Genomic DNA, 25,307 nt, shown 5'->3' on the forward strand with positions numbered 1-25,307 from the left:
TATTTTTAAATAACATTGCTCTGATTTTCAGACTCCTAACCAAGCCCCAAAGTTTTATGTGAATACCGTCAGCTACCTTCTCCAGCTTGCTCCTGCTTGTGTAAAGGGTCTTTTCATATGCAAAAGAAGGGGGAGGGGGGAGTGTCTTATTTCCCACTTGCAGTGGGCTTTCCAGCTACCTTTTCAACAGAGCTAAACTGGCAGCTTCTAAGTAAGTTTTTAAACAGTTTTATACTGGATTTTTATATCAGTATCTGTGCATCTTATTCTTTATAGTAGTGTCTATTACATGCAGTTATCTGAAAATGAGTGTATACTGTCCCTTTAAGAACTTGTACGTCTTGGGGGGGGGCTTGGTAGATTTGGTCAGTTTCAGTAAATAGTATATGTAAATTACACATAGTAGATAAACGTGCTTCCCCCTCTTTAAAAAAAAATAATTAAATCAGTGTATGAGTTGCTTTAGGTTTGTCCCATATATACACATTTTCGGAAATCTTTTTTTTTTTTTTTTTTTTACATCTTTGAAAATATGTTGTGTGCAAAGCAGGAACAAGCTATAAATCAGTCCCTCCTGTAAGGAGCTGATCAAGTTACTCTGGTTAAAACAATTTTTTCCTTGTGTTGCATTCTTGATTTTTAACCCCTGAATGCATACATTTAAATGAAAATGAAACATGAATAAGCTACATGAAATAAAGATGTACACAATTCATGTAAAATCATAAATTTATGTATGAAATCTACATGAATTCTGCACACAGGCAGTAAAGGTATTATTGTATCATTTTTAAGTTTAGTTTTTTTAAGTTAATTGTATACAATCTGACTATATACATTTATGAGGTTTGTGTTTATTTGGTATATCATGGGGTTAAACGCATAAAATGAGACACATTTTATATAGTATGTGTGAGGGCTTGATAAATCTGTTCTAAATCTAAGTGCCAGAATCTTTTGGCCGTCCCTATGAGATATACTTTATATATGCATACACACAATGTAAACAATAAAATAAATTAACTGCACTCTTAAACTGGACCGAGTAAACATCATATGACCCTGCAAAATGCACAGCCCTGGGTTCTCAACAGCACTCACAGCCAGCTGCACAGTTCTCAGAGACCAGGCAGTTAACCCCAGACTTATCAATTTCCATGTTTTGCATGTGTCTAGGGAAATTACATAAGGCCTGTGCACCCTTGTGTAGTTCTCAGTTTGTTTGACTGAAAGTATGCATTCTATGGCTGTAGATAAGAGGCCCAGGAGGGAAGAGACTTTGATGTGGTCCTGGGTTTGAACCATTTGGCCATATGCTGTAACATTTTTTTTTTGCTTTTACTCTTAGCTGTGTATGTATATATATATATATATATATATATATATATATATATATATATATATATATATATATATATATATATATATATATATATACACACAGGTAGCCCTCAGTTTACGCCGGGGTTAGGTTCCAGAAGGAATGGTTGTAAATCGAAACTGTTGTAAATTAAAACCCAGTTTATAATGTAAGTCAATGGGAAGTGAGGGAGATAGGTTTCAGGCCCCTCTCAAAACTGTCATAAGTAACACCTAATACATTATTTTTAAAGCTTTGAAATTAAGACTTTAAATGCTAAACAACATTATAAACCTAATAAAATAATCACACAACACAGAATATATAATTAAACTAAGTTAAATGAACAAAAACATTTGCTAAACAGCATTATAAACCTAATAAAATAATCACACAACACAGACTTCAATTGCATTTTTCTGCAAACAGTTCTTTCTATGCATTCCAATCTGGACTGATTTATAGACAGGAAGATCTTGTTCCTTTGAAATCTGCTCGATAGCTCAGGTCTGGTTAAACTGAATAATTTCAGCTTGCTTGGCTTTGCTGCAACACAAGCGGACAGCTCCACCTACTGGCTATTTTAATAAATGCACTGCTTCTCAATGCTTTTTAATAGCAGTCACATGACTGGAAAAAAAGGTTGTTATTCTGAAACGGTGTAAATTGAACCGTTGTAAAACGAGGGCCACCTGTATATATATATATATATATATATATATATATATATATATATATATATATATATATATATATATATATATATATATATATATATATATATAAAAAAAATATGTGTGTGTATGTATGTATGTGTGTGTGTGTATGTATGTGTGTGTGTATGTATGTGTATGTATGTATGTTTGTGTATGTGTGTATGTGTATGTGTATATGTGTGTATATGTATGTGTGTATGTGTGTGTGTGTGTGTGTGTGTGGTGTATGTATGTATGTGTGTGTGTGTGTATGTATGTGTGTGTGTGTGTGTGTGTGTATGTATGTATGTATGTATGTATGTGTATGTGTGTGTGTGTGTGTATGTGTGTATGTGTGTATGTATGTATGTATGTATGTATGTATGTTTGTTTATCAGTTGAAACTGAAAATTGCTGGCTGCAAAAACAGCCTCACTCCAGGAGGGGACCCAGCATGTCTCATGGACAACAGCAGGAACCAACATTCATGGTATGTGTTACTAGCTGAGGTGGGTAAGTAAAAGCTGAACGAACCAGTCCTGTCCATACAATGATGGAAATAACTAATGATGGGTTTGTAATCAAACTTACCAATATAAAAAGGCAGAGTCATAGTTTATGTCTATCCATGCCCAACCCCCTTTCTGAGGGGGGTCCCATCTAGTATTAAAGGGACATTAAACCCAAACATTTTATTTCATGGTTCAGATAGAGCATGCAATTTTAAACAACTTCCTAATTTACTTCTATTATCTAATTTGCTTCATTCTCTTGATATTCTTTGCTGAAAAGCATATCTAGATAGGCTCAGTAGCTGCTGATTGGTCGCTGCACATAGATGCCTCGTGTGATTGGCTCACCAATTTACTCAACAAACGATATCTAAAGAATGAAGCAAATTAGATAATAGAAGTAAAGGAGAATATTGTTTAAAACTGTATTCTCTATCTGAATCACAAAAGAAATTGTTGGGGTTTAACCCTTTGGCTGCTAAGCCATTTCCCACCTGGGTGCTAATATTTTATTTAATTTTTTTTATTTTTGAAATTTTTTTTTTAACTTTTTTATTTTTTTTTACAGACCCCCAGACTTACACTGTTGGAAAGGTTAGGTGATTACCTTTCCAACAATGGGTCTTGGGGGTCTGTAGCTGCTTAGATGCCTGAGATACAGGCTTCTAAGCAGCATGCCCCCTCCTCCTATACTTAACATTGTTAAGTATAAATAAAGTTGCGGGGTGACGTCATCACGTTATTGTGCGTGACGTCACCGCACATCACGTGAAGCCCCGGCGTTGCCTGTCACTCTACAGGCACGATCGCCGGGGTAGGAGCAGTAAGGAGCCCCCAGATCTCCCTCAAGGTGGGAGAGTGCTCATGACAGCTCTGAGCCGTCATTAGCACCAGAGTGAGAAACTCTGTGACGGCTCAGAGCCGTCATTAGCACTCAAAGGGTTAATGTCCCTTTAAGAAGGACAAGATAAATGCTTGTAGAGCCTAATCGTGTTAAAGACAACATCAATGATTACAGACACCTGGTTTCCAGGCCAGATTGGCATTTCCATAAGGACCAGGACTGGACTGAAGACCGGGCAAGTCTAAGCCTTAGCCCCACCCCTATCAATCAAGCCTCACCAGTGGCGGTTCTATGGGCGTGCAGTGCATGGGGGCAAAAAAAATCCAATCTTTTCTGCAACTCAATTTTGTTTACAGTCTATTTTTTTATTATGTAGAAATCATCATCATAGAGCAGGGGCGTGCCTGACTGGCTCTCAGATGCCGAAACCACATCATAGCTTGGAGGGGGGTTGTGGACAGCATTCCTGCTCTAATCATAGAGCTTTTGTTTGTCCAGCCTCAAATAACAGAGAGAGAGAGAATTAAGATTAAAGGGACATTATAATCTTGAATTACTTGAAAGTATTGCGACATGGCTGTAAAAAAAAAACTGACAAGAAAATATCACATGCATATCTCTGTAAAAAAAAGAAAAAGAAACTGCTATGTGATCCTGAGCAATTCTTTTAAATGTCATCTGCATAGTAAAAAAACAAAAAAAAACAACAACAAAAAAAAACAACAACAAGAGCCAATCAGCTTCATCAGTGCCGAGTTCATACTTTTGCTTTACGGGGATCTCATGGGATTTCACTGAAATCTTGCAAGATTTCATACTAAACTTCCTGAGGAGGGAAATAAAATGACTGTTCTTCACACACCAGATGCACACTCCCCTATAAGACCCAGAACTATCTTCTAGCAATTACTGAAACCTGACTATCTTCCTCTGACACTGCTTCCATTTCTGCTCTAACGGACGGCAGTCTTCACTTTAGCCACACACCTAGGCCAGGTGAGAGACATGGTGGCGGTGTTGGAATCTTACTATCCCCCTCCTGCTCCTATTAGCACCTGCAATCTCATCCATCTCTCTCCTTCTCCTCCTTTGAAGTCCACTGCATCTGCATTTTCTCCCCCCTCTCAATCAAGGAGGCAGTTATCTATCGCCCCCCTGGACCAACCTTCCAATTCCTCGACAACTTTGCTGCCTATCTTTCTCATTTCTCTCTACAAATACATCTGCTCTAATCCTAGGGGACTTCAACATTCCCATTGATAACCCATCTGCTCCTGCTGCCTCTAAACTTCTCTCACTCACAAACTCCTTTAGTCTCTCACAATCCACCCTATTCCCTACTCACCGTGACGGACACTCTCTTGATCTGGTATTCTCCTACCTCTGCTCCCCTTCTGTTGTCACCTGTCGCCCATTTCCCATCTCAGACCACCATCTGCTCACCTATAATCTCAATGTACATGCTAAACCTATTTCTCCCCCCCGCCTCCGCACTGGTAGAAATCTGCACACTGTGGATCCTCTCCAACTTTCTAACCTTATTCAAAAACACCTTGCCCACACTTCCACGGTATCCTGCCCTGACCTTGCTACAAACCACTATAATAATACTCTCTCCTCTGAACTCGACACCCTTGCTCCTCCACAAATACGCAAAACCCCACTTCGTCAGCTCCAGCCCTGGCACTCTCAGCAAACACGCTATCTACAAAAATACTCCCGTGCTGCTGAACGTGCCTGGAGGAAATCCCGCTCTGAACCTGATTTCCTACACTATAAGTTCATTCTTTATTCTTACTCCTCTGCCCTTCACTTAGCCAAGCAAAACTACTTCTCTTCTCTCATATCTTCTCACTCCTCAAACCCTAAACGTCTCTTCTCCACTTTCAACACTCTCCTCTATCCACCTGCACCACCTCCATCTGACTTTAGTGCTCAAGACTTGGCAGACTACTTTTTCAACAAAACACTTAACATCCAAAGTAACATCCCACCACAAGACTGCAACCTTCCAACTCCGCCCCCGGTCACCCCCTCCAACACTCTCAGTACCCCCCCCTCCCCAACCACTGAGAATGAAGTGCGTTCCCTAATATCTTCCTCACACCTCACTACCTGCCCCCTTGACCCTATCCATCCTTCACATCTAATACCTTCTCTGTCCTCTACCCTCACCCCAGCTCTTACTCACATATTAGACTGATCCCTTACTATTAGTTCAAAGGTCACCCCCATCCTCAAAAAACCCTCCCTCGACCCCAATTTTCCTGAAAACTACCGCCCCATATCACTACTTCCGTTAGCTTCTAAAGTCCTGGAAAAACTAGTTTTTGATCGCCTAACACACTTCCTATACTCCAACTCATTGCTTGACCCTCTGCAATCTGGCTTCCATCCCCAACACTCAACTGAGACTGCCCTCACCAAGGTTACAAACGATCTTCTGTCTGCTAAAAACAATGGCCACTATTCTATACTTATCTTATTTGACCTGTCTGCTGCCATTGACACTGTTAATCATCCCCTCCTCCTATGGACTCTCAGCTCCCTTGGGCTCTGTGACATTGCCCTCTCCTGGATCCACTCTTATCTCTCTAATAGGTCCTTTTCTGTCTCATATGCTGGCGACTCCTCCTCTCCATTGCCTCTGTCTGTTGGAGTACCTCAAGGCTCTGTTCTAGGCCCTCTACTCTTCTCTATTTATACTTCCTTACTGGGTAAACTTATTAGTAGCTTTGGATTCAACTATCACCTCTATGCTGATGATACTCAGATCTACCTATCCACTCCTGCAGTCTCTCCTTCCGTCATTTCCCACATCAGTGACTGCTTATCTGGCATTTCTTCCTGGATGGCCTCTCACCACCTAAAAATCAACATGTCCAAGACTGAGCTTCTTCTAATCCCCCCCCCCCATCTACTTCTACTGCAGTTTCTAACTTTACTATCACTGTTGGTGATACCACTATCTCCCCATCACCCCAAGTCCGCTGCCTAGGAGTTACACTTGACTCCAATCTGTCCTTCATACCCCACATCCAATCGCTCTCTTCATCCTATCGCAACCACCTACGCAATAACTCCAAAATGTGTCCTTTTCTGAGTGCTGAATTAAATTCAAAATTCTCACTCTGACCTACAAAGCCCTTACCAATGCAGCCCCCCATACCTTTCCTCACTCATCAACAAATATACGCCAGCCCATCCCCTAAGATCCTTCAACGATCTACTCCTTGCCTCTTCTACCATCACCTCCTCTGATGCTAGACTACAGGACTTCTCTTATGCAGTACCAACCCTCTGGAACGCACTTCCTCGAGCTGTCAGACTTTCCCCCAACCTCTCCTCCTTTAAACGCTCCCTAAAGACCGTCTTGTTCAGGGAAGCCTATCACCAAATCAGTAACTAATGAATTCCACTTGCCTAATAGTTGCCCTCATCTAACTCCACACTAATATCATTCCCACCTTTGCAGTCCCCACTTCCTGTTTCTCACCCTCCTACCCATTTAGATTGTAAGTTCCCACGGGAACAGGGCTCCCAATTCCTCCTGTATTTGTTTGTTAAATGCCTCATATTGTACTGTCCTTTTTATCTTTGTTACCCATGGACAGCGCTGCGGAATCTGTTGGCACTTTATAAATAAAGAATAATAATAATAATAACTAGCATACTTTACAATGTGATGCGGCTTCTGAGGAAATTTTGAGGCAAAATGTCTTTCTTTTTTTATAACAGGATGTTTATGTAATATTTTCTAATAAGCTTTTTACAGATACCCATCATTTAAAAGAGAGGAGTGAGAGATATTTTGTATATCACATAGAAAACCATAGCTAAGAGTATTTTCACCTGAGCAGGGGATTATGGGTAGGGAACTACAAATCATCTCCATTTAAAACATGATCATATGTGTGTGTCCATGAGACTGCAGACATCCCAACTCTTCCGGAAGGTCCGGGAGTGTCCTGCATTGAAAAAGCTGCTCCCTGACACCTGCAAATGAAACACAATCTCCTGGAAATAGCGGTGCCAGAGAATATCAAATTTGTGACTGCACTTTTCGTTTCTACCTCTAGGTGTCACTGTTCCGTTATAGCTCAATGTAAATAGTTACTGCGTTCCTTTCTAGACTTGTTCCCCCCTTCCTGAACTCTACTCTACTCTAATGCGGTGCGAGACATAGCAGTAGACCTGATATATATAGGTGAGATGTACAGACTCCCATACCTCTATATTGTGCAGACTCCCATACCTCTATAATGTGATAACATTTTCAACTATTTCATAATCAGAGCACTGAGGAATTCTGAATTGGGGTTGGGGAGTACAATAGTGAGGTGGTACAGTGAGGTACTATACAGAGGTGGTACAGTGAGGTACTATACAGAGGTGGTACAGTGAGGCACTATAGTGAGGTGGTACAGTGAGGCACTATACAGAGGTAGTACAGTGAGGTACTATAGTAAGGTTGGCATGCAGTGAGGTAGTATAGTGAGGGGCGCGGGCGGGGGACCTCCCTGAAATGAGTTTTTGCAGGTTGGGATGTCTGAGACTGTCTTCAAATGATGGTGTCCAATGCAAAATTCCAAGATCCATTTCTACTTGGCTGCCAGGATTTGTCAAACCTCAATATAATGTACAAAAGAAATAAGATGGCGTAGATTATATATATATATATATATATATATATATATATATATATATATATATATATATATATATATATATATATATATATATATACACACACACATACATATATACATACATACATACATACATACATACACACATACATATAAACACACACATTTTTTTATTATTATTTTTTTAAAGGAAAAATAGGATCCTACACAAAAAGTAAAATGATTTAAAGAGGAATCATTTAAAAGTGATTTGGGCATTTCAGAGGTTTCTATGTTACACAATATTACAATATTAAAAGGGACGTTGCAGCCAAAACTGGAATCCACACGGATGCATTTCAGTTTTGAACAGAAGCATTTTTGTAACATATGTATTAGCAAAAATGCATCTAACAAACGCTATAGCTGTTTTAAATGTGTATTTAAGTATGCACCATGCATTTTAAACACAGCACTTGCTCAGAGAGCCTAAGGTGCTTGTATCATCTGGTAATTACTCAATTTGTTAATTGCTGACATACAAGCCCCACTGATGCTCTGAACAGCTGTAGTATTTAAAATGCTGGTGCACAGAAAATATACAGCTATCCTTCACATGCACGTGCAGAGAAAAATGTTAACACAAAAACAGTGGTAAATTTTACTAGAAGCATTTTTGCCAATACATTTTATATATAAAGATGTAATTCATCTATCAGAATATCCCTTTAATGCTTATAACAAATTCTGCTTACACACAATCCCTAGACTGTATTCAGTTTCATCACCCTTTGGAAGTAAAGGTACACACATGCCCGTCCACCGCCCTGCTCAATGCAAGAGCAGAGTGTCAAGATGTAAGGAAATATAGAATTGCCAAGGAAAGAGAAAAAAACACAGAAACCAACACAAGAATCCTATTGAAATAATCAGCAGAACAAGACCTTGTTCACATTATTTTATTCTATTAAATGAACTAACCCCTTGTTAGACAGGATCTATACTCCCAGGGAATAGGGGGGGAAATCTTGGAATGTCACTAAACGTTACCTTAAAGTACAAGGCAGCACTGTATAAATGTCAGATAAAAGCTGCTTTACAATATCAAAATAATAATTATAAAAATAAAAAAAATTATTTAATGATTTGGATAGAACATACAATTTTAAAAAAACGTTCCAATGTACTTCTAATATCAAATTTGCTTCATTCTCTTGTTATCCTTTGCTGAAGGAATTGCATTGCATTGCACTACTGGCAGCTAGCTGAACAAAACCAGTTAGCCAATCACAAGAGACAAATGAGTGTAGGCACCAATCAGCAGCTAGCTCCCACTTTTGTGGGATATGTGCAGATTCTTTTTCAACAAGGGATACCAAGAGAACAAAGCATAATTGAAAATGGAAGTGAATTCAAGTGTCTTAAAATGAAATGCTCTATCTGAATCATACAGGTTTCATTTTGACTTTCCTATCCCTTTAAGCGCATGTTTTAATTGGCTTTTGAAATAACATATAGTATCAAATTTACTCTGCTTTCCTTTGTTGAAACTCATACCTAAGTATGCTCAGGAGCAGCAATTCACTACTGGGAGCTAACTAGTGATTGGAGGCTACTCATGTCTCCTGTGATTGGTTCAGCAGATGTGCTCAGCTAGGTCCTAGTGCATTGCTGTTCTGGAGCATACTTCAACTATGTGTTTAACACATTGTTAAATGCAAGTGTAATAATAAAAAGGTACTAACTCATTAACACATTTAATTGTTGCTCTTTTATGTCCCTTTAATTTAAACTCCTTATTTGATTACCCACAACACATCCAAATCCATGAGAGGGTTCTATAGAAAACAAGGAAGGCTAGTGCCTGTAATTATATTAGCAAACCGGTCTTCATAAATGGAGACAATATATTTAGCATTTCTTTAAATCTGGCTTTAAATATATCTACTAAAGCAATGGTCTACAAATCTGTTTAAAGTTTAGGAATCAGGAAGAATATTTAGTAGCCAGACAGTGGTATTTGTATATAGATATATGAAGGGTAACCCAAAAAGTTTTAGGAGCCAGAGGTAAAATCCTGGGAGCAGCGGCTCCCTGGTTCCTTGGTTTGTCAAGCCCTGTACTAAAGGAATGGTGTTTTTTTATAGTGCCAAGTGATACTTTAGAAATCTCATATCCCTGGAATAAAATGACACTTGGAAGCTCATGGATTTCAATGAGCAGAGAGTTATGAATGCCTTGCATTATTATTCCTACTGTAATTGTATATTTATAAAATGGCAATATATTCCCAGTAACTTTACGAAGAGTTAAACAGACTATAAAAAGGTACTGACAGTTCTGCTATGAGTTGCCACCTGACCTACACTACCCTTATGTTTATAGGACAGGTTAGCTTGTCAGCTTACATTGCATGTCATCATTCTCTTTTAAAGGGACAGCAAACACCAAAAATTGTATTGTTTTAAAAAGATAGATAATACCTTTATTACCCATTCCCAAGTTTTGCATAACCAACACTGTTATATAGAGCTGCAACAACTAATCGGCATAATCGATAATAATCGATTATGAAAATAGCTGTCAACAAATCTCATAATCGATTAGTTGGTTTGCAATTAGTTGTGCACAGCACCAGCTGCTTCACTCCAATGAACTCCTGCACATGGTATTGTGTTTTATGGTTATGCCCTTAACCTAAAGGAGGTCTACAGAAATTTTACGTTTCACTTTTTCAGGACACTATCAGTTGTTTTTTTAAGTTTACAACTACTCCTGGCTTATGTGCAACCCAGAAATAATAGGAGTCATCATTTGGATTGTTATTTACACCTAGCCTTAGATTAATGGGATTTGTTATATGAATTTATGTGCACTTTTATCATTTTGCACAAGCGGATCACTTGCTATTGCTGATTATTTATACTCTATAGATAATTGTGTAAGGCTGTTACCTGTGTGTCTTTTTTCTTCTTCTATATTTTTAATTAATGTAATATGTACCAAATTCAACCTCTGTAAGTATATATCTGTTAGTTTAAGAGTTGAGTAAATATATTTTTCCCTAACCTTATAGCTGGTTGTTTACCATTGCATATAGATATTCAAGATTATTTTTATGTCAGAATGAAGTCAATGGTTACTTTGTTAAGAGGCCCCTTGCATTGGAGGAGAGCTAACAAAGATAAATAGCCCACCTTGGGGAAATTGACAAAACCCTACTTATACATCTCAGGCACCTCAACACCATCTGAGCACCTCTTCTCTGCTGCAGGCAAAATAGCTTGCAAAAAAGAGAGCCAGCCTCAGCCAGGAGCATGTGGACATGGTGCCATTTTTGCATTTCAATGCAAAGTTTCTGAAAGAGTAAATAACAATATTATAAGCAGTGGTAGTCTACCTATTACTAGTTCTACCTCTTTTCAAACAGTTTGTGGTTTTGTTTTGCTTGATTATAAAAATTTGTTCTGCAGCTTAAAAAATTGTACCAATAGTTGTGTTGATGTAAAGTTTTAGTCTGAAGTTTATATTTGTAACACTCAGTATGTAGATTTTATTTAAAATATAGGAAAATATTATTTATTTATTTTTCATCCGATTAGTCGATTAATCGAAAAAATAATCGGCCGATTAATCGATAATGAAAATAATCGTTTGTTGCAGCCCTACTGTTATATATAGCTCTGTGATTACCTTGTTTCTAAAACTCGGCAGACTGCCCCCTTTTCTCAGTTCTTTTGACAGACATGTATTTAAGTCAGTTAGTGCTGGCTCATAAATAACGCCACGGGCGTGAGCACAGTGTTATCTATATGGCACACATGAACTAACGTTCCTAGCTGTGAAAAACTGTCACAATGCACTGAGATAAGAGGTGGCTTTAAGGGCTTAGAAATTAGCTTATGAGCCTACCTAGGTTTAGCTTTCGACAAGGAATACCAAAAGAACAAAGCAAATTTGATGATAAAAGTAAATTGGAAAGTTGTTTAAAATCACATGCCCTATCTGAATCAAGAAAGTTTAATTTTGACTTTACTGTCCCTTTAAAATGTATTTGGCTTTCTCACCACAGCAATATCGATCTTTCAAAACCCAGACTAGTGTAATGCACTGTGAAATATTCTCAAGAATAGAGACAAATGTGCGCAAGCACAAATCAGCAGCTAGCTCCCGCTAGTGTAGGATATGTGCGTATTAATGTTCAACAATGGATACCAAAAGAACAAAGCACATTTGAAAACACACACACTGTAAATATTTCACATTACGATGTTCTTCACATAACAGACATACACATACATACATATACATACATATACATACATACATATACATGCAGGTGGCCCTCGGTTTACAACGGTTCAATTTGCACCATTTCAGAAAAACAACCTTTTTTATCAGTCATGTGACTGCTATTGAAAAGCATTGAGAAGCAGTGCATTGATTAAAACAGCCAGTAGGTGGAGCTGTCCGCTTGTGTTGCAGCAAAGATATGCAAGCCAAGCAAGCTGAAATTAATCAGTTTAACCAGACCTGAGCTATCGAGCAGCTTGCAAAGGAACAAGATCTTCTTGTCTATAAATCAGTCCAGATTGGAATGCATAGAAAGAACTGTTTGCAGAAAAATGCAAGTGAAGTCTGTGTTGTGTGATTATTTTATTAGGTTTATAATGCTGTTTAGCAAATGTTTTTGTTCATTTAACTTAGTTTAATTATATATTCTGTGTTGTGTGATTATTTTATTAGGTTTATAATGCTGTTTAGCATTTAAAGTTTTCATTTCACAGCTTTAAAAATAATGTATAAACCTAATAAAATAATCACACAACACAGACTTCACTTGCATTTTTCTGTAAACAGTTCTTTCTATGCATTCCAATCTGGACTGATTTATAGACAGGAAGATCTTGTTCCTTTGAATTCTGCTCAATAGCTCAGGTCTGGTTAAACTGATTAATTTCATCTTGCTTGGCTTTGCTGCAACACAATCGGACAGCTCCGCCTACTGGAGATCAGGTTCTGTCTTAGTGAGCTCCAGGCAGGGATCCTCTTGATTCGGATTCTGGTAGTTGTCCCCAAAAGAAGGCAAAGAATCCACTTGTAGATGTTCACCCCAGTAGGTAGGCGTTTCAAAGGGTTGTGCTATATGTAGCTCCTTCCTCACCAGAATCCGAATCAAGAGGATCCCTGCCTGGAGCTCACCTGATCTCGTGTACAAGACTTGGAACTTAATCATCCGTTCAGTACCAACCTGATCGTGCTTCACACTCACCTCATATTATTGAGGGTGATTTTTGTAAGTAGTACATACAAACCTCTTTGGGATAGATATTGCTTACTACTCTATAAACTTGGTCAAATAAGACTATATCACCTAGCGGCCATACACCATTGGCAAATTTGAAAACCAAGACTGTGTCTATATCTCCTATCTAGAGAACAGAGGGGTTATATTGTGACCTCCATCAATATTCTCTATGATTTAACCTTTTATCAATATATTCACTCACTGTGTTTATTATTCTTTATCTTTGTTGAGGGGGCACACCTACTGGCACGGTATCCCTTCCAGTATCCTTCTATTTTATATATACACACACACACAAACTCTAAATATTTCACATTCCGATGTTCTTCACATAGCAGAATATGTTCTAAGAATATATATATATATATATATATATATATATTTATTATTTATAATTTCTTAGAACATAGTCTGCTATGTGAAGAACATCGGAATGTGAAATATTTACAGTATATATATATATATATACACACACACACACACACACTGTAAATATGTCACATTACGATGTTCTTCACATAGCAGACTATGTTCTAAGAATTTATAAATATATATATATATATATATATATATATATATATATATATATATATATATTTTCGATAGATAGAGATATATATAAATTCTTAGAACATATTCTGCTATGTGAAGAACATCGGAATGTGAAATATTTACAGTAAATATACAGTATAACAATTAAAAATGAATATTGCATAAAAAGTATTTTACATGTTTTCAGCTACTTAAAGGGACAGTCTGCTCCAGAATTTGTAGTTTAAAAAAAATAGGTAATACCTTTATTACCCATTCCCCAGTTTTACATAGCCAACACAGTTATATTAATATACTTTTTACCTCTGTGATTACCTTGTTTCTAAGCCTCTGCAGACTGCCCCCTTATTTCAGTTCTTTTAACAGACTTGCATTTTAGTTAATCGGTGCTGACTCCTAAGTTACTCTACGTGTGTGAGCACAATTGTTATCTATATATCACACATGAACTAATTCCCTCTAGCTGTGAAAAAACTGTGAAATGCATTCAGATAAGAGGTGGCCTTCAAGGGCTTGGAAATTAGCATATGAGCCTACCTAGGCTTAGCTTTTAACTAAAAATACCAAGAGAGCAAAACAAATTTGAATATAAAAGTAAATTTTAAAGTTGTTTAAAATTGCATGTCCTATCTAAATCATGAAAGTTTAATTTTGACTAGACTGTCCCTTTAACTACAAAGGGCTCCAGTGCACTTACATATATGTCTACCTGTGTATTTATGTGTTTATGCATATATCTCTGTAAATATAAAGCTTCACATATAAATACACTTTTTATGTGTTTTGTGACACTGTGAAACCAGAGCTCTACGGTCGCAGCAATCATTTTAAAGCAAATCGCAATTGCGCCTAAGCGTTTGCATTTACTTTTAACTTGTAATTTGAGTGCTCCTTTCAACGCGCACAAACAGCCGCAATAAACCCAATATTGCTCGCACAAAACAGCATGCACTCGTAATCTCGCCCTAACTCGGATCCACTTGCAGGGTTTTGCCACTGTAATTTTTCATTGCGTTGCATCAGTATTAGTAAGTGGAAGGGATAGTAGCAACAATAAAGCCTGTTCAAGAGTGTATAGGAGCTGAGAGTGAGAGGCTGATGAGACCTGCACTTGCTATGACCATGTGTTCTAAAATATTTTGCAAAATCACAGCATCCTAGGAAAAAAATAAGTATTGGTGTAAAGTACTAAAGGTTTGGAATCTGGCACTAATAGTAGCATTTAAAACTGTGATCTGAAAAGACACTAAAAGCTGCAATTATAAAAGAAAGCACAGATCTGTTGTCAGCAGATAATTAATGTGATGACACAGAAAATCAGCATCCCTGGTTACTGGATTACAAAACATGTGCACAACTTTGTAGTGACAACTGAGTCATAAAGTTTGCATCCAGTGTTAGACATCTGTACCTATTTTCACTCAGACAATGTTACATTATTTATAAAAGTTGTATTATGTTAATATACATCTGTAGTAATAATATGAATTGCAATTAGTGCACATTACTTTTCAAACAGCCTAAACTTGTTTGTAATTCATATATCTATATAAAGTGCACAAATAAAAAATATCACTCGCTAAAAAAATCTAAAAAAAATGGAGTAAAAAAATAATATTAAAGTACATGAAACTGTAAATGTCAAAAGGTGAATGTGCAATTATGCTCCTTTATTATAGTAGGTGTGGTTACAGTGAATGTGTTTCTAAGCATTAAAGACGTGGCTACTTAAAGGGACACTGTACCCAAAAAATTTCTTTCGCCATTCAGATTGAGCATGAAATTTTAAGCAACTTTCTAATTTACTCTGATTATCAAATTTTCTTCATTCTCTTGGTATCTTTATTTGAAATGCAAGAATGTAAGTTTAGATGCTGGCCCATTTTTGGTGAACAACCTGGGTTGTCCTTGCTGATTGGTGGATAAATTCATCCACCAATAAAAAAGTGCTGTCCAGAGTACTGAAACCAAAAAAAGCTTAGATGCCTTCTTTTTCAAATAATGATAGCAAGAGAACGAAGAAAAATTGATAATAGGAGTAAATTAGAAAGTTGCTTAAAATTGCATGCTCTTTCTGAATTACAAAAGAAAAAAATTGGGTACAGTGTCCCTTTAAGATTGGTGTTAGGCTTGGTATGAAGAAGTAGGCCAAAGGTGACTTTTTTTTTTTATACATATACACACACAATGATTTCATTGTATTAATAATCAATTCAAAATGCTACAGTAACACTCAGTCTGTCAGACCCTAAACAATATAAGGATTAACAAATGTACATGAAGTATGGGAGTTATCCAAAATATGGAATAGCATCTAACACATTTTGAAACCCAGTGAAGAAACTTGCATATGGCATAATCAAAAAATAATTGGACCAGTACACTGCCACATTTTATATATATATATATATATATATATATATATATATATATATATATATATATATATATATATATATATATATATATATACACACACACACACACACACATATATATATATATATATATATATATATATATATATATATACACACACACATATATATATATATATATATATATATATATATACACACACACATATATATATATATATATATATATATATATATACACACACGCATACACATACATATGGAGCTGCACTACTCCCAGAATTTGTGAAGTTCTAAAATATTATAGCTGTAATTAAAGGGATAGTATAGTCAAAATTAAACTTTCATGATTCAGATAGTGCATGATATTTTAAGCAACTTTCTAATTTACTTCTATTATCAATTTTTCTTCATTCTCTTGGTATCAGGAATGTAAGCTTAGAAGCTGGCCCATTTTTTGTTCAGAACCTGGGTAGTGCTTGCTGATTGGTGTCTAAATGTAGCCATCCAATCAGCAAGCGCTACCCAGGTGCTGGACCAAAATGGACCTTACATTCTTGCTTTTTTAAAACAAAAATACAAAGAGAATGAAGAAAAATGGATAATAGGAGTAAATTGGAAAGTTGCTTAAAATTGCATGATCTATCTGAATCATGAAAGTTTATTTTTGACTAGACTATCCCTTTAATAATACCTAGTAGTAGTACAATACACATCTACAACAAAAAAGTGCCCACATTAAAAAGTTCAAAGCTTAAATTGTAAAATGACTTGAAATGCAACCAGTTATATACAGTTGAATATATATTAACAATGTACACAATATTTTATTAGACACCTGAGAATTAAAGGGACACTGTACCCAATTTTTTTCTTTTGTAATTCAGAAAGAGCATGCAATTTTAAGCAACTTTCTAATTTACTCCTATTATCAATTTTTCTTCGTTCTCTTGCTATCATTATTTGAAAAAGAAGGCATCTAAGCTTTTTTTGGTTTCAGTACTCTGGACAGCACTTTTTTATTGGTGGATGAATTTATCCACCAATCAGCAAGGACAACCCAGGTTGTTCACCAAAAATGGGCCAGCATCTAAACTTACATTCTTGCATTTCAAATAAAGATACCAAGAGAATGAAGAAAATTTGATAATCAGAGTAAATTAGAAAGTTGCTTAAAATTTCATGCTCAATCTGAATGGCGAAAGAAATTTTTTGGGTACAGTGTCCCTTTAACAATGAGAATAAAGTAGAATATCGATCTATAAAATATGTCTAGTTATCATGACTTTTCTATAAATGTGATCTGTGAGACGTCAAGGATCTCATAAGATAACTATGTAGTTTATAGTACTTTAATACAGTTTTTTTCTTTAATGTTAACAATCGAAAAATATTATTTGATTATTACCTGTACTCCAGGGAAAGTGTTTTTGATTAGGTGAAACATTTTCTTATTGGAAAGGATGTCCCCTCTGGTCATTTTTTCTTCTGCTCCTTCTCTTGTCTTGCTTTTGGCTTGTTCATTGAGATTGTTGCTTATCCGTACCCTCTTCACTTCCTTGCCCCCTAACTCTGCAGCCATCACAGACACCGCCAGCAGTTCTCTGAGGTCTACCATGCCTCCTACACTGGAGTCTACTTTCTCGCCCCCAAGGAATGTGGAGAGCCTACCAGTGAGGAAGTTGGAGTACACATGGTACAACAGACCGAGTCCTAATAGACAGACGACCCCAATCCCCAGCGGGGAAAGCCTGATTCCCATGGGCGCCATCACTGGCTGCCTGGGGAAGCACTGATCACTGGATTCTGTTTTCTAGATCAACCAGGAATCGCTGCATGAAACTTCACCATTCAGATCTTCTTACTCCAGTCTCATAAAGTGCAGTTATTCCAATGGAATGTTTGTAGATGTTGCCTACATTCAGCACTGTTTCCTTGCCTGGGTCACCAGTTTACAGTCCAAGGAGAAAATCCATATGTTTTATTGTTTTACGAGTGTTTGATACAGTATATGATTAATTAATTTTCTTTGCAACGCTATTCAGGTACTGATAATCAGGCAATGTTTTAGGCCGGTGTTACACTGACACTGTGTCACATCAAATCTTGTATGCCTTTCCTGAACGGTGGAGGCTAGTTCCCATCCAGCCAAGGTGCCTGTGAGTGACGTCACATATGTCACGTGGCTGTTGTGATCACATGGTACAGGCTTAGAACTCAACTCATCACTGTAGGAAAAAGCTGTGGGTTTTCCCACATGAGCTGCTTGGTCCAGGTGTCACGTCGAAAATGGAACCCGCTTTTCGACAGATCACCAGACCAGACCTGACCTAAACGAACTAATCAGTTAGTATAATAATATATTAGAACCCTGAGTATCACATTGAATTTATAGTAACATGTCGGGGACCTGCATGTACATTTAATATTTTCTGAGCTCATGTTAAGTGTGTTTCTAATACTACTGTACTGTGTGTGCAAGGTAGATCTTATGTTTGACAGGAGGGGGCTTCAACTAACAGCCAAACCTAAAAAAATTAACTGATGATGCGTGGAAATAAATTGTTAAAGCAGTTTTGGTTAAAGGGATATTCCAGGCAAAATTGGAAACCACGTGGATGTATTTCGGTATCGAACAGAAGCATTTTTGTAATATACATGTAATGGCAAAAATGCTTCTAATAAAAGCTATAGCTGTTTCAAAAGTGTATTTAAGTATGCACTGTGCACCAGCATTTTAAATACAGCACTTGCTCAGAGAGCCTATGGTGTTTGTACCATCTGGTAATTACTCAATGTGTTAATTGCTGACATGATACAAGCCCCACTGATGATCTGAGCCGCTGCATTATTTAAAATGTGGGTTCAGTGACAATATCTAGCTATGCTTCACGTGCAGAGAAAAATGTTACCAATAAAACAGTGATAACTTTTACTAGAAGCATTTTTGCCAATACATCTAAATTCTATTCAAAGATAATATAAATCTATGTGCATTTAATTTTTGACTGGAATGTCCCTTTAATAGCCGCTCTTTTTGTGAATCGTAAGTAACAAATAGTTAACACTTATTTTGTGTGTGCTCAATAGGGAAGGATTGACATGTTCATTTTGTAACCGTAATGTAGCTGTTATTGCTCAATGGCACCAAATAGTTAATAAGCTAATTGGGGGGGGGGTAAAAGTTGGATCCTGCTGGATCTTGCCGGATTCATGCCTAATTTAGAAAAATACACACAAATTTAAGTGTTTTCCACACAAGCACATCCAGACACTTCTGGATCCAACAACATTTTACTCAAAAACATCTGGGTCCTTTCAGATCCAACAACATTTTACTCAAAAACATCTGGGTCCTTTCAGAACCAACAACATTTTACTCAAAAACATCTGGGTCCTTTCAGAACCAACAACATTTTACTCAAAAACATCTGGGTCCTTTCAGAACCAACAATATTTTACTCAAAAAGATCTGGGTCCTTTCAGAACCAACAACATTTTACTCAAAAACATCTGGGTCCTTTCAGAACCAACAACATTTTACAGAAAAACAGCCGGATCCTGCCGAATCCATGCCAAATTTAGACAAATACAAATTTAAAGGATTACTAACTATTGTTTTTTCTATGCAAAACGGACCATCCTTTTAACATTGCAGTTATCACACAAATGATTTGTACCTTATTTTGTGCAGAATTGAAGCTCCCTTTATTATTAAAATAACGTTTTATTTTATCCCCATGACATCACGTCATCCAGCCCTCAAATGTGGGCCGTCTAAGGTATAACTTACTTGCCAATCAGATGGCGAGTATTTGCATGTAATTAAAATACAATTGCGTCAATCTACGCATGTGCGATTACATTTTTTTACACTCGCATGTGCATATTGCGTCACAGAAGCCGATATGACCGACAGAAGAATCAAAATAACGCATTCATATTTCAAATTTAACATGCGCATTGCGTCAAGGAGTCGCCATCTTCCAACTGGAGTTGTCACCCCGGATTAGAAATCAATAACGGCGATAAAGTCAGTGGGTTTGGAAAAATGTAATATTTCTCAGACTAATATATAATAAACGGTAAATGTTTACGTGATCAACATTGAAAATGTCTTTATTTACAGGTACTGTATACTATTGAAATATTACAAATCTATTTTTGACTACAGTGTCCCTTTAAGTGTTTTCCACACAAACACATTCAGACACTTCTGTATCCAACAACATTTTACTGCAAAACGTTTGGGTCCTTTCAGAACAAACACTTTTTTACAGAAAAACAGCCGGATCCTGTCGGATTCATGCCTAATTTCAACAGATACACACAAATTTAAGTGTTTTCCACACAAACACATCCAGATACTTCTGGATATATCAATATTTTATACAAAAATATTTGGGTCCATTCAGAACCACCAACACTTTTTTACAGAAAAACAGCCGGATCCTGCCGGATCAATGCCTAATTTAGACAGATACACACAAATTTAAGTGTTTTCCACACAAACACATCCAGACACTTCTTTATCCAACAATATTTTACTCAAAAACATTTAGGTCCTTTCAGAACCAACACTTTTATTTACAGAAAAACAGCCAGATCCTGCCGGATCCATGCCTGATTTCGACAGATACAAACACATTTAAGTGTTTTCCACACAAACACATCCAGATAGTTCTGGATCCAACAACGTTTTACTTAAAAACATCTGGGTCCTTTCAGAACCAATGCTTTTTTACAGAAAAACAGCCAGATCCTGACGGATCCATACCTAATTTAGACAGATACACACAAATTTAAGTGTTTTCCACACAAACACATCCAGACACTTCTGGATCCAACAACATTTTATTCAAAAACATTTGGATCCTTTCAAAACCAACTCTTTTTTACAGAAAAACAGTCAGATCCTGCCGGATCCATGCCCAATTTAGACAAATACACACAAATGTATGTGTTTTCCACACAAACACATCCAGACACTTCTGGATCCATAAATATTTTACAAAAAATTTTTTGGGTCCTTTCAGAACCAACACTTCATTTTAGAAAAACAGACATGGATCCATGCCTAATTTAGACAGATATACACAAATGTAAGTGCTTTCCACACAAACACATCCAGACACTTCTTTATCCTTCAATATTTAACACCAAAACATATGTGTCCTTTCAGAACCAACAACCAGCCGGATCCTGCCAGATTCATGTCTAATTTAGACAGATATCCTCAAATTTAAATATTTTCTATACAAACACATCCAGACACTTCTGGATCCAATAATATTTTACACAAAACATCTGTGTCCTTTCAGAACCAACACTTTTTTATAGAAAAACCTCCGGATCCTGCCGGATCCATGTCTAATTTAGGCAGATGTACACAAAATGTAAGTGTTTTCCGCACAAATACATCCAGATACTTGTGGATCCATCAATATTTTACAAAAAAACATCTGGGCCCTTTAAGAACCAACTATTTTTTACACAAAAACAGCCAGATCCTGCCGGATCCATGTCTAATTTAGACAGATATACACAATTGTGTTGGTTCTGAAAGGACCCAAATGTTTTTGAGTAAAATGGATACAGAAGTGTTTGGATGTGTTTGTGTGGAAAACACTTAAATTTGTGTGTGTCGAAATTAGGCATTTCCCATACAAACACTTAAATTTGTGTGTATCTGTATAAATTAGGCATTGATCCGGCAGGATCCGGCTGTTTTTCTGTAAAAAAGTGTTGGTTCTGAAAGGACCCAAATGTTTTTGTGTAAAATATTGATAGATCCAGAAGTGTCTGGATGTGTTTGTGTGCAAAACAATTAAATTTGTCTGTATTTTCTAAATTAGGCATGGATCCGGCAAAGATCCGGGATTTACCCACACCCCTAATTGGGTGGCAATGAGCTTAATTTCAGTTGTGTAAACATATAGCTAAAGGCCTATCAGGAGCTACATTGTTTTGCTGCTCCTGAGCAAGACTTAAATGGACACTGAACCCAAATTTTTTCTTTCATGATTCAGTTAGAGCATGCAATTTTAAGCAACTTTCTAATTTACTTCTATTATCAATTTTTCTTCGTTCTCTTGCTATCTTTATTTGAAAAAGAAGGCATCTCAGCTAAGGAGCCAGCAAATGTTTGCTTCAGTACCATGGACAGCACTTGTTTATTGGTGCTGACCAATCACAAAAAATGGGCCGGCATCTAAACTTACATTCTTGCATTTCAAATAAAGATACCAAGAGAATGAAGAAAATTTGATAATAGGAGTAAATTAGAAAGTTGCTTAAAATTTCATGCTCAATCTGAATCACAAAAGAAAATTTTTGGGTACAGTGTCCCTTTAAGCCATGTTTTTAACCATTTTTTTGGTTAGTGCATGTAATTTGTGCAGCATAATTTTAACCTATTGTTTGCCCAGAAAACCCTGCAGCAGCAGTTTAGTCCTTGCTTGCCTATAAGACAAATGTCAAATCAAGAGGTTAAATCACTGCTGCAACCACATTGACATTAGAGATATAAACCATTGACTGGCCAAACACAAACAGCTGTTAACTGACCTTTACCTCACAGTCCAATAAGCCACATGATACTCAGGAGCTGATTATAGGTTGTGGCTCACCAACTGGGAAGAAGTTATGAAAGGCTGTGCCAGAAGAACAATCCTGCCTTTCTGCCAATGAGCATGGCCTTCAAGCCCTGACATATGGTATGTGAGGAGGCAGGCTAGCTGGTAAAACAACCCTTGTTTCTCTGGATCTGGGGTGTGATCCCCTTTCCCTATTGGAGCTTCTTGGCTTTACAGGAAATACCATGTCTCAGTCTGAAGTTGCTGTCACAGCAGTAGATAAGCAGTGTTTACAAAAGCACCATAAGTGTTACCTACAAAGCCTGTGTTTAGAAAGAAGAGCAGAAACCAGCTAGATTTGACTCCTTTAGAGTCAAGTACATGTAAAGTACTGTACTGATCTGCCTCATTAGGAAATACCTATAGTCCTGGTAACTAATAATCCAAAAACTTTAGTAAATACACACACCCACTGTACACTGTGTTGCTACAGATAACTTGGCTATGTCCTGCACTTTATAGAGAATGTATGCTGTATATGGCAGCACCATGTGTTTATACCAGGAATAGGCAATGAGTACAGAGGTGCTGTCAGGTTAAGTATGTTCAGAGTTAGATTGGATGGAGTACAAAGAGTTACTACTGTGCACATGGGCGTCTGGAGGGGGGGGGCACTTGAATTTAGCTTCAGGTAAAAAGTAAGGAACACTTTTATAAACGCACAGCTAGATTAAAACTGTCTCTTCCATTTTGCTTTTAATCTAGCTGTGTGTCTGCAAAGGAGGGCCAGACTCTATATGTGTTGTGTTAATTTTTTTGTTTTGTAATTTCCCTATGGGTTTTGCACTAGGGATGGATGATTGTGTTGAAGGTGTAATTTGTTTGGTGGAACGAATAGTCCTGTGGACATTCGATTTGGATAATCAAATGTTGATAAGAATGGAAATACATTAAAATTCGGTATATGAATGTTATTTCCGGATTTGGAATATTACTTTCATTTTCAAATATTTATAATTAAATCGAATATCTACATTTGAAATTTCAAATCTAACATTTGATTTAACAAATACTATTCAGAGGTTCAATAGTTCATGTGGTAGGGAATTTAGTAAATTGATTCATTATAGATACAAATACATCAATTTGAATGTTTCTATTTTGAATATTGCATAATTTGAATATTACATTTAAAAAGAGCATTAGAAATACTATAAGAAATATATTGATTCAAATTCGAATATTGCATAATTTGGATCAAATTAATAGAAACATTTGAATCAAATATTACATTCAAAGAAAGCACTAGAAATACTATTAAACAAATGTTAGAATGTTATACAAACATTAGAAATTTGAAATGAACCAACAAATGTGTTAAAATTTGTTTCATTTTTCGAATGTTGCAAAACATTCACCCATCCCTATTTTGCATACAGGCTGGTCTGGGGTTGACTGCCTGAGTTGCAGGGAGCTGCACAACTGTCTGTGAGTGCTGGTGGTGCGTGCCCATTGCTGTGAGTTATATAGTGACATAGGATGTGCACACAGTCCAGTTTGAGAGTGGAGTCCAAGGAAATTACAAAATACTTGTGTCTCCCTTGTTGGTATCTCAGTGTGTTTGGTGGAAGGCATGCATTGTGTGGCTGTAGGTTAGGGACCCAGGGCAAAAGTGACCTTTATGTGGTCATGGCCTATCTACATTTGGCCAAATGCTGTAACTAACTCTTCCATTTTGCTTTTAATCTGTGTGCTTGCAAGAGTGCCATACTTTGGGGCCTATTTGTTAAAGGTCTTGTGGACCTGATCCGACAGTGCGGATCAGGTCCGCAAAACCTCGCTGAATGCGGAGAGCAATACGCTCTCCGTATTCAGCATTGTATGAGCAGCTCACAAGAGCTGCTGGTGCAACGCTGCCCCCTGCTGACACGCGGCCAATGGGCCGCCAGCAGGGAACTGTCAATCAACCTGATCGTACTCGATCGGGTTGATTTCCGGCTTGATAAATGGGCCACTATGTACGTGTTGTGTGTGTATATGTATAAATATATAATTATTGCACAGGTCAGCACTCCTGAAGACAGAATCCTTTACCGGGGTGCTGCACATAAAATCAAAGTTTAGCACAAGCACTCACTGGACATAAAGATGATGAAATAAAAAGTATTTTCTATATGTAAACAAGTGACATTTCGGAGCATTCACCCCTTCATCAGACCCCAACAATAGTGCAAAGTGAGACAAACATTTTATACCTCTTGATGTTTGTCTCACTTTGCACTGTTGTTGGTCTGATGAAGGGGTGAATGCCCCGAAACGTCACTTGTTTACATATGGAATAAATACTTTTTATTTCATCATCTTTAAGTCCAGTGAGTGCTTGTGCTAAACTTTGATATTGAACTTCCTATAGCACCCTGGCTGAATTGGAGTTTATTTTTTGTGGGAGTATACT

The 25,307-nt window shown here is 37.0% G+C and overlaps 1 protein-coding gene across 1 annotated transcript in view; it reads right to left on the reverse strand.

Annotated features, from left to right (window-relative positions):
* Positions 1–18,435, reverse strand: part of BPNT2 (3'(2'), 5'-bisphosphate nucleotidase 2) — a 78,726-nt gene extending 60,291 nt beyond the window's left edge. The window contains exon 1 of the mRNA XM_053715057.1: positions 17,686–18,435. Coding sequence (XP_053571032.1) covers positions 17,686–18,048 — 363 coding nt within the window. The 5' untranslated portion in view covers positions 18,049–18,435. The remainder of the gene's footprint in view (positions 1–17,685) is intronic.
* Between the last annotated feature and the right edge of the window lie 6,872 nt (positions 18,436–25,307).

This window comes from Bombina bombina, chromosome 5 (genome assembly GCF_027579735.1).
Source record: "Bombina bombina isolate aBomBom1 chromosome 5, aBomBom1.pri, whole genome shotgun sequence".
Taxonomy (NCBI): Eukaryota; Metazoa; Chordata; class Amphibia; order Anura; family Bombinatoridae; genus Bombina; species Bombina bombina.